The following is a 10943-nucleotide window of genomic DNA, read 5'->3' as shown; positions in this document are numbered from 1 at the left end:
ATCTCAACCCTTCATTACCTTTAAAGACACGTGTCATTGGCATAGATGTGGAAAAAAGTCCTTAATTTTGTTATTAAAAGGAAAAACAAAAAAAATAGGTCCGTAGCGCGGAGGAGCGAAAAGTTTCTGATTCCCGTTTGTTAGGGCGAAACACAACAGCAGATAATTCACTGCAGTCTACAGAGAGAGTACAAGAGCAATCTTGTTGGTTATTTTCGAAAGATTTCAATCAAACGGTTATAACTCAAAGGAACCATTGAAGAAGGTCTTCACGGATATTTCTAATTTTAAATTTTAAATTATCGACCACGTATCTCGTTCGAAGACTGAGAGGCAAAAACCTTTCGCTTTCGCATAAATATCGTCTCTCGTTAAACCCTCTCTGCCTCCGTCTTCCGTTCTCTTCTCCAGAGAAACCCTAATTTTTTCCCAAGGTTTATCTATAAAGGAGCATTCTTTATTGTATGTTAGGGTTTATCGTGTTACCTGGAGTGCCTGTTCCACTTGCAACAAAGATGAATCACCTGTTCAGGAAGTCATTTGCGATCGTTTCCTTGGGGTCGAAGCACACTCGAACTGGTTTGATCTCAGTAGAGTCAGTGCGTTTCTCTTCAGCTGCAGTAACAACTGGAAGTGTAAAATGTGTCGGTGAAATTCGTTCATCTTCGTGTTCTGAGTTGCCCGTAAAGCAAGAATTTGGTTTGGGTGTTAGAGATTTTCATTTTTCGGCTGCTCCTTTGGCATTTAGAGCTTCAGTAACCGCAAGTGCGCAGCATGCTGCGGTTGAAGATTTCTATGTTGAGGAGAGGTCTACGGGAAAGAAGGTTGGTGGAGAGACCGACGAGGGGCTTGAGATTGCTAAGCTTGGGATTGCTCCTGAGATTGTTTCTGCTCTCGCAAAGAAAGGAATTGCGAAGCTTTTCCCAATTCAGGTCTGTCACTTTTTATTTCTATAAAGTCTTTTACCGTACCTTTTGCGTTCATTGCTCTGAATCTGATTCCGTTTATAATTGATTACAAACAAAACCCTCTTCTTGTTCTCTAACTTGAATATCATTAGTTTTGGAAACATTTTTCTTACATTAACTGGAAATTTGGAAAGAACATTTTACTTCCATTATTTTCGTTTGTCATATTTTCTTTCTATTGCCCTGTATTAATAGTTCTGACGGTTTTCCCTGTTCTTTGAATTTTTCAGTTGTTATTATTATTATTTTATTTATGTTTATATTGATCTTTAAGGCGCTTAGATATCTTGACATTTAATATCATGACTTTGTCTTGACACGGTTGAACTTGTATTTCATTATTAGTATCGTGTAGGAAGATGTTAATGCATCACTTTGAAACTGGACAAATCACAGTTGATTAGTTGCTGTTTGCAAACATTGCTTCCGGAATTGAAAAAGAAAAATTTTAAATATGCAGTGGAACTGAACAAATTCGAACTCACAGATGATCAGATTACCCAATGAAAACCAAATATCAGACTTCTGCCCTTCTCAGACTGTCAGTTGGGTGATCTATGTTTCACATTTATTTGATAATATGATGCTTTTAAGAGATTTAGGTTTAACAATTCACTTTTGGATTCTGTTATGGTGTTTTCGATTTTCCAACTGGCTTATAGTGTGCCGTACAACAAACAACTAAACAAAGCACAGGCTGTTCTTTGGTTCTTGACAGAGGCTATACCATGTGTACACCCCCATTCCCCATACTTGTAAAATTTCAGCCCAGTCTAAATTTATACATGGAAAAAAATTAGGTCAAAAAGGTATAAAAGCCAAAGCTTGATTGTAACCTCTGCTGTGTCCAAAATACATGGTAGCAACGGAGAACACTGCCTGTTGTGTGGCCCTTGTACATACGAGTCCGGTATATTACCCCCCCCCCAATCTGTTGTAAAATCTAATATTCAAACAACATATATGCCTGTTCAACATATATCCCCATGTATGCACTTGGCACCAGCACACAGGGGCCTGTAAAATTACCATTCTGTCCTGTGCAGAAATCAAATATTCAATCCATGAATGTGCCCCTGCGCGCTTTGGTCCCCAGGCGGCTGTAGGGCTATGTGGCAGAGGCTGTTCTCTTGCCCGGAGATAAATTATTACAAGTTGGCTACAGAAATTAAATTTCACTACCAAAGCTGACATGCGGCTGATCCAAGATGTGCCCTAACTAGCCACGTCATTACTGATGTGGTCAAAATCAACTCGGACAAATCATAGTGCCTTGCTAATACCTCTGCTGTTGCTCTTTTGCCTTGATTCTTTAAGCATTAATTATCTACTTTTTTTTTTTTTGGAAAATAAGTTGATGAATCTGATAAGTTGTTTTTCTGAATTCTGCTTATGCTATGGTATGTTTGGCAACTTTTGCCGTGAATGTCTCTTTTAATTCTTAACTTCTTTTCTTTAATCTGTGATAAATCTCTATACCCTACTAGGCGCTAATGCAACTATATAAAATTTTTCCTCGGTTGTTTCATCTAGAAAGCTGTTCTGGAACCAGCGATGCAAGGCCGTGATATGATTGGTCGGGCTAGAACAGGAACAGGGAAGACACTAGCTTTTGGGATTCCTATCATGAATAGAATAATTCAATTCAATGCAAAGCATGGGTACGTTGCGTTCTGCGGTTCTGCCACAAACACATTATTTATATCAGAAGTTCTAGATAAGTTATGCTGATCTGATTAATTATTTAGGGAAAAGTGTTTTTGAACCAATTATTTAATTATCGCACTGTATCATGATACGATACCAAGACATGTCTTTTTTTCTTCGAAGAAAATGGTATTGATCGGTATTAAATTGTATCAGCCACTAATTGATGATACATGACGTACCGATATCCACCATATGATGAAAATATTTAGTATTGGTACGCATCCCATTGGGTTGGCTTTTGGTTTGTTATAGCACATTAAAGGATATGTGACTTTAGAAGTATCTCGTTCCTGAAACCAGAAAGTATCACCAGCACCTGGATAAACAAGCTTCCACCCCAACATCTTCATTCAAATTTCATGCTTTGGGTTTTTAGTCGTTAACAAATAGTATAAAGGAAACAAAACTGCAGTTTGGTTGAATATACAGAACTCCTATATTGCTTATTTATTTCTTTTGCTCAACAACTGTATCTATGTGTGTCCTGACCATATTGATATGTCTACGTAGTGTGCAATACATACCTTCTAGATATGCCTCTTTAAGTCACCCCCATTGACAGTATGCTATACCGATCCTACAAACTTTTCTGTGGACCACCAGAGTAGCCTAATTCCTGTAAAATTGAATATTTGTTAATCCAGTCTCCTTTTTAATATGTAAAAACAATGTGAGAGAACACATGTTAAGCTGGTGTTCTAGGGAACCCTCCCCAAAGTATTTATTAGGTTTTCAGTTTGGGGGGGGGGGGAGACAAGGGAGACAGGTGTGATTTGATTTATGTTCTTCCCCTTGTTATATGCTTATAAGTCAAGAAATTTTCTCTCATCTATTCAGACGTGGAAGAAATCCTTTGGCCTTGGTATTGGCTCCAACTAGAGAACTTGCTAAGCAAGTTGAGAAGGAATTCTATGAATCTGCTCCTAATTTGGATACACTTTGCGTTTATGGAGGTGTGCCAATATCAAACCAAATGAGCACTCTTGATCATGGTGTCGATGTCATTGTTGGCACACCTGGTCGCATTATTGATCTGCTGAAGAGAGGTGCCTTAAATTTATCAGAGGTTCAGTTTGTTGTTCTTGATGAGGCGGATCAGATGCTTGCTGTAGGTTTTGATGAGGATGTTGAGGTAATATTAGAAAAGTTACCCAAGAAGCGTCAAAGCATGATGTTCTCTGCCACCATGCCGAGCTGGATAATAAGGCTTACCCAAAAGTATCTGAAGGACCCACTAACTATTGATCTTGTGAGTATGCATTTTCATTTGCTTCATTCATATATCCTGTTGATAAATAGTGAGGGTGCAATAATTACTGTCGTCATTAATTGTAGAAGCATTGTAGTCTTCATAGTCATCCTTCTCCTCATTATCTTCATTTTCTATTATTTACTACATATCATATCTACGCACGAATATTATGCCATCCTTGCTGTGGCTGATACAAGAAATGTACTTGTAGTTTCTGGAACTGACTGCAGCAAGTTCCTTTTATTCTGTCAGGTTTATAGTTTAATAATTTTGTTGACTTCCTAGCATGAAAGTTTAGTATAGAAATTCACTCTGATTTTCTGAAATATCACTACGGGCCTGTTTGGTTACATGAATCCAGAGATTTCAAATCTCTGGATTCATGAATCTGAGAATTATACCTGTTTGGTTGTAAAAATCTCTAGATTCATGAAATCTAGAGATTCACCTTTTTACACTAAAAACGTGAATCTGTAGATTTATGGGTAAGAGGTGAAATCCAGAGATTTCAAAAAAGCTATACATTTACACATTCACAAAAATCACATCGATCAAATAGTTTTTTAGGATGAATCCACAGATTTCATTCCACAACCAAACATTTAATTTTATAAATTATGACTCCACAGATTTGAAATCTATAGATTTGAAATCTCTAGATATTTGAAATCTCCAGACTCATGTAACCAAACAGGCCCCACAGGAATGCTGAATGAGAGCATGGATATGTAGTCTTGGATAAGGATGCATTCTCCTTTTGTTTTCTGTAAAGTTGGTATAACAAGTCTATTGTTATGTAGTGTAAATAGGTTTATTGAGATTTTTTTCCTTCTCCTATTTATTTTCCATTCCCCCTTGGCTGAGGATCTCAGTGGGAATATCCGTGCTTGTTATGGTTATTACAAATTGATGCGCTTAGAAGTTTAAGTTTTATATCAATAGGGATGTCATTCTTGCTTGGTGTTGGCACTGTTAAATATTGTATAGTAGATGCAGTATCATTCAGTGGATGGTTGCTTGTTGTTTCTTTGTTTTATTTATTTACTTTTTTTTGGTTTGGAGGGGGGGGGGATGTCGCAGGTAATAGGTGAAATTTCAAGTTCCATTGATACTTTGGTTGCAGACTTAGTTGTAATGAGCTGTGTATCACTGTCACTGTAGGTAGGTGATTCTCATCAGAAGTTGGCAGATGGGATAACTCTGTATTCAATTGAGTCAGACATGTATGGAAAGGCGTCAATTATTGCTCCCTTAATAACGGTATGACTCCAGAATTTCTTCCTGTTTCGCAGTTTCATTTTTTTCTTTCCTTGAAGCAGCATCATTGCCTTGGTTGCTTTTCAGGAACATGCAAAAGGAGGAAAATGTATTGTTTTCACACAAACCAAACGTGATGCTGATCGTTTGGCATATTCTATGGCTCGCAGTCTTAAGTGTGAGGCTTTGCATGGGGATATCTCACAAAACCAAAGGGAAAGGACACTTGCAGGTTTTAGGGAGGGGCGGTTTAACATCTTAGTTGCTACCGATGTTGCTGCTCGTGGACTTGATGTACCCAATGTTGACTTGGTAAGGGGTTTTGTCATTCTGGTTTTGTGTTATAATGATATCATGTTATGTTTTGACCCGAATTCTTGTACCCGATATATTTTGGTGGCCAACCTGAATAACCCATTTGCAGAGATCTGTGGTGGAAGCAGATGGCCCAAGCTTGGAGCCCACCATTGATCTTGGTCTGTGGAGGTGGTGTGGGGGCGGAGCCCACCATTGATCTCGGTCTGTGGAGGTGGTGTGGGGGCGGAGCCCCCAAGGTACGGTACAACCCGACCCGTTTACCCGATTGGAGTCTCTCATATTTGCCTACGACATTATTGAGAGATTTGGATTTTCGATTAGGGTTTTGGGTGAGAGTTTTTGTAACGCCGTCCTTGGCAATTGGTTATGAGATTTCCTTCTGTTCTTCTTCTTCTACATGGTGAAAAACTCCTCTTCTTCGCTTGTGGACGTAGCATATCACATTGATGTGTAAACCACGTTAAATCTCTGTGGTTTTTTGTTTTTGTTTCTATTTTGATTTGCTATTTCGTGGTGTTTTATTTTTAAGATATCACTATGGCTTCTTCGTAACCTTATATGGTTGGAGAGAGATAGTGGGGTCCAGACATATTCAAGTTTCTAGACTTGCTTGATTTTTGAGTATACTGATGAGTGATAAAAACTAATGGAAATTAATGGCTTTTGATGGAGTTGCTACCATATGAATATGTATAGCATCACCGGACGAGTTAATCCTATGATAGAATTCTTAGCATTTCTTTGCCATATGACCATGCGGATACGCAATTTGGTGCATGTTGTTTTCAGAAATTCTAGTCCTTTTTTCTAGTCTTGGATGCTCAGTATATGCTCTAACTATTTGTGGTGGTTTTTAGTGTGACCAAGAGGTGTCTTCACTGTGGGATTTTTGTTTTGATGGCATCCTATGGTTGAATACATTGAAAGATATTCCCTTGCCTTCTGCAAAGGGAAGCTAATTGGAGGCTTATGCGCCATTTATGTAAAATCTAGGAAGCAAAATTGAAGCCAAAAGTGAAGAAGCTAGCCCTTTTTTTGGTTTCTTCTTTGTTTTTTGTTTTCCTTTTTATTTATTTATTTATTATTATTTTTTTGGATGCATGTAATGAGGCAGGCAATAGGACATAGTTCATGGGTTTGGAGCCTGTGCAGTGAAGATGTAGTTTGATGAGTTGTATGCATATACTGTTGTTCAACTAGTTATGTGTTGGGAGATATTCCGTAGTTTAAAGGCTCCTAGCTTGCTATGATCCCATCCCTCTTCTCCCAAAAGCGGCCATTCTGTATCCCTCTGTTAATGCACCGCATAGTTTGGCATGTTGCTGGTGCCTGTCGGGACTCCCTTCCCCTACCCCTCAAAACAAAAGGAAAGGGAAAAAAAAAGAGAGGCTTGTTTCAGTATCATGTGTTCTGGAGTCCTAGTTCTAGTTGTTTTTGTGTTGGTGGGTTTCTTTCTCTTCCAGTCTCTCGCACAAATGCACACATGTAATAGTTGCCTCTATTTTTCCTCCTAAATCTTGCCCATTTTGCAGTCTCGTTTTAAGCTTCAAATTCAATTTTGCTGACTTGTTTTAATTTCAGGTGGTACATTATGAGCTTCCAAATAGTTCGGAGATTTTTGTTCACAGATCTGGTCGAACTGGACGTGCTGGAAAGAAGGGAAGCGCTATTCTAATTCATACCGGTCAGCAGCTAAGGGCAGTCAAAGGAATAGAGCGAGATGTGGGATGCAAGTTTAAAGAGGTTTGTGCTAAATTCACCTCCATACGTGTATGCAATCACACCAACACTGAAAATAGCTAGACTTTTCACAGGGAAGCATCTCTATTGATTTGCCATCCTCAAAAAGTGATGGTGCTAAATTCTTCTTTTTTCTCTCTTTGTTTTCCCTCCTTTTTGCGGGGGTGGGTGGGTGTGGGGGTTGAGGCACTTCAAATGGGGGTATTATTTTTTTGTATGAATAAAAATTAAAAAAAAAATAATATCCCCACTTCAAGCAGGGGTACACATAGGAACTCTTTGGATTTTCACATATGCATACTTGTGAATATGTAATATATCTGACGATGACACCTCATCTTTTGTCTACAGCTTCCCAGGATTGCTGTTGAGGCTGGGGAGAGAGAGAGATTCAGTGAGATGGGTGGTGGTCGATTTGGTGACTCTGGGTTTGGTCGTTCCGGTGGTTCTGGGTTCAGCCGTTCTAATAGCTTTGGTGGTTCGTCATCTGGTCGTTTTGGTTCCTTTGGTGGATCAGGTTCAGGTCGATCTGGTGGTGGGGATGGTAGTTACGGTTCGGACCGCTATAGTGGTTCTGGTCGTTCTAGCAATTTTGGTGGATCAGGTCGTTCAAGTGGATTTGGGGAGTCTAGTCGTTCAGGTGGATATGGCGGATCTGGCGGATCTGGTGGATCTGGCTTTAGACGCTTTGGAGGCATGAGTTCTGATACTCATGATGAGTGATCAGCTGCAAAGAATTCATTTTAACTCATTGGAGGTTAGTTCATCCTTGCTTCCTACACGATATTATGAAAATGGTTCTGATTTCACTCTTTGCGAAGAGAGTGCAGGGAGGGGGACCCCTTGATGAGGAACTAAATGACTTTCGTTTGCCTGTTGTTTTTTGCACTTGATTTTGGTTATCAGTTATCATTTTTTATCAGTGCATTGGAAGCAGTTAAGTGGTGGTTCTTGGATGTTTTTCTAGGTCTTGTTTGAATAATGATAGATTGTTATGCTGCATGCGCTGTGTAACGCCAGAGATCATGATGCCTTGAGCACATGCATGCCATCCAGTAGTTGGACCTCGTGTGCCACTCCTGCTGGATTCAGGCTCTCAACTTTGAACGACAATTATTTAGACCTGGCTGGAGTTGGTCTCTCAAGATTCTTCGGAAGTCCAATTCCTTGATCCAGCTCTTGCTTGTATCTTCTTTATTTGTTACTAAATATTCTTAGATACATGTACCAGGATGGGCATCGTGCCCTAGTTAGTTGACAGCTCCACCATAATTAATATGTTATATCCATGTGGTGATGGAACTGGTTATGGTATTTATGTCATTTGTGTCCCAGATATGATTATGTAGGAGTTCCAATGGGTGATTCTCATGGTGGTAGGAGGTTGCATGTTGTAGCTATGACTCTGGAGGATCATCATATTATTTGTTGTTAGAAATTTAACTTAAATCAACCAAAACAGTGCAATAACAAGAAGAACTTAGAAGGAGAAAAAGAAATAAGAATTGATAGGAATCATCACATAAGCTTGCGATTCTAGTTTAGAACTCCTAGAATCGTAGCCGCTTATTTATATATATCTGTAGTCTAGATTATAACTTGATAAACAAACCATCTTGCCCTCTATAAAAGGAAATAAAGAGTACAACTTAAAGTACAAAATTTTTTAGTCTTCTTATTCTTAAAATCTGACCAAAACAAAAAGTTCTAAAAAGGGAAAGTTCTGAAATTAGTAACTAATAAAAAATAGAAACTATGCTTTCTAGAAACTCCCAAAACTTATGTAGCTAGGTTCTTAGATTAGAAATATTAAGTAGAGTTGCAACATTGTACACATTATTGTTCACATGAACAGTAAAACAACCCAAAACTTGCCTATACTTCAAACATTTGTCACTAATAATGAAAAATATATGGTTTTGGTGATCTTTGAAATTCTACCCTGAAAAGGGTAATCAGATAGTGCTGTTTATCTTCTTTTTCCATTGGAAACACTGACAATTAATGCCTTTTCTTCATGCTCTATTTTGTCTTCAGTGATCATTCCATTTGAATCAATTGAGCAGCAGCAGTGCACCAAAACTCTTGTCTTCTGTTGGTTTTTAATTTGTGCTTTGTCTTCATGATACAGATTCTTTATGGCTTTGAGTTGAAAGGAAGATGATTCCCCCCCCCCCCCCCCCCCCCCCCCCACAAAAAAAAAAAAAAAAAAGAATTGAATGGAAGATGTAGAGAGAGAGAGAAATGGGGCAAGTTAACACCTGCAAGATTTTTGTGGCGAACTCGGCTTGAAGTTTGATTACAAGAGTTTGTTGGCGATATCTTGTTCTCATCCTCTATCAAGGGAAGGCAAGTGACTAGAGTAAGAAGTACAAGGTTTTGGATAATTATTTGGTAATCTTAAATTCTTATGTAGGAGAGATTATTGATTATTGTATTCTATTACAGTTCTCAAAGTGTCTAAATTTTGAAAATGCGAATCACATCCCTTGTAAATTACATTGCTTCTACAGCATTATATTGCATAATATTTCTTGGGCTTGTTATCCTGTCTTTACCGTCTATGATATTTGTAGTTCCATATGGTTTGAGTGAAGTGTATGATGATCAATAGTTGATCAAGAGTTAATAGAAATTCACCTGCCCAAAACCCTAAGGTTGCATTTGTTTGCTGGAATAATGGTGGGGGTTGGAAAATTTTTGGATTTTTTTTTTTTTGGTCAACAAATAAAAGTCATAACATTAAGAAAAAGAGTGTAAGCCAGAAACATGGACGCCAGCAAAGAGACATCAACCATGAATAAAGGTGGGATATTCCATCAAGATCGAGAGAGGGAAAGACAACGTGCCCCCCTAGCAAGAAAATCAGCAAAAACATTGCTAGTCCTAGGAATAAAATTAAACAGAACCACAATAAAGTCTATGACAATCTTAAAAATTTCAGAAACTAAACTAAGACTAGACCAATCTAAAGAAGAGCTAAAGCCTTGGAGAGCCAAAACGACTGGTAGGCAATCAGAGTTTACTTGTATGTGAGATATTCCTAAAGATAGTGCAAGAAGTAGGCCATCTCTCACAGTTAGAAGTTCCGTTAAAGAAGCAGAAGGTCCAAAGTCACGGTTGCATTGAGCAGCAAGAGAATGCAGCTTCTTCCTCCCTTTCTAGTGTTGCACTCCCACGAACCATCCACAAAAAGTTGAAAACATATAGCATCTCCTAGGTGGTTTGCAACAATGAGCTACTCATGGAGATCTGGGACCTGAGGAATGTTCAAGAAGTTTTGGATATCTGCCAATAAAGAGGAGAAGTGATTCATAGTGCAATATATGGAAGTATCAATACCACGAAAAATAATTGCATTTCTAGTATTCCAAATACACCAAATTAAAGCATTCCAAATTTGGTTAACTCTATCCATATCCCCACGTCCCTTAAACTTTGATTGGATAAATTTCATCCATTCATGAAAATGTTCACATTTGAAATCATCCATATTAATACGGAGAGGGGAAAGTCCCCAACAACGTCTTGCATGAGAATAAAAGAAAAGAGCATGACCAACATTCTCAAGACAATGACCACAAATCAAACATAAAGCTCTTGCTCTCCTATTTTATCTTTAAATATTAAAAGTGTATATTGTTTGGTTGTTTGGAGTGTTTTTTAAAATTAAGAAATTTTTTCACCCCAAGACTTTT

At 38.3% G+C, this 10943-nt stretch overlaps 1 protein-coding gene across 1 annotated transcript; it reads left to right on the top strand.

The window, feature by feature from the left end:
* The first annotated feature begins 320 nt into the window (after nucleotides 1-320).
* LOC149005577 (DEAD-box ATP-dependent RNA helicase 53, mitochondrial-like) lies at nucleotides 321-9428 on the top strand. The gene is made up of 8 exons (XM_089168414.1): nucleotides 321-932; nucleotides 2502-2629; nucleotides 3516-3927; nucleotides 5092-5190; nucleotides 5275-5499; nucleotides 7087-7248; nucleotides 7597-8002; nucleotides 9377-9428. The coding sequence occupies exons 1-7, from the start codon at nucleotides 465-467 to the stop codon at nucleotides 7966-7968; spliced, it is 1866 nt and encodes a 621-aa protein (XP_089024540.1). The 5' UTR covers nucleotides 321-464; the 3' UTR covers nucleotides 7969-8002; nucleotides 9377-9428.
* The last annotated feature ends 1515 nt before the right edge of the window (nucleotides 9429-10943 follow it).

This window comes from Hakea prostrata, chromosome 9, assembly GCF_041222555.1.
Source record: "Hakea prostrata isolate BN-2017 chromosome 9, UWA_Hpros_2, whole genome shotgun sequence".
NCBI lineage: Eukaryota > Viridiplantae > Streptophyta > Magnoliopsida > Proteales > Proteaceae > Hakea > Hakea prostrata.
This window is presented reverse-complemented; position numbering and strand designations above follow the sequence as displayed.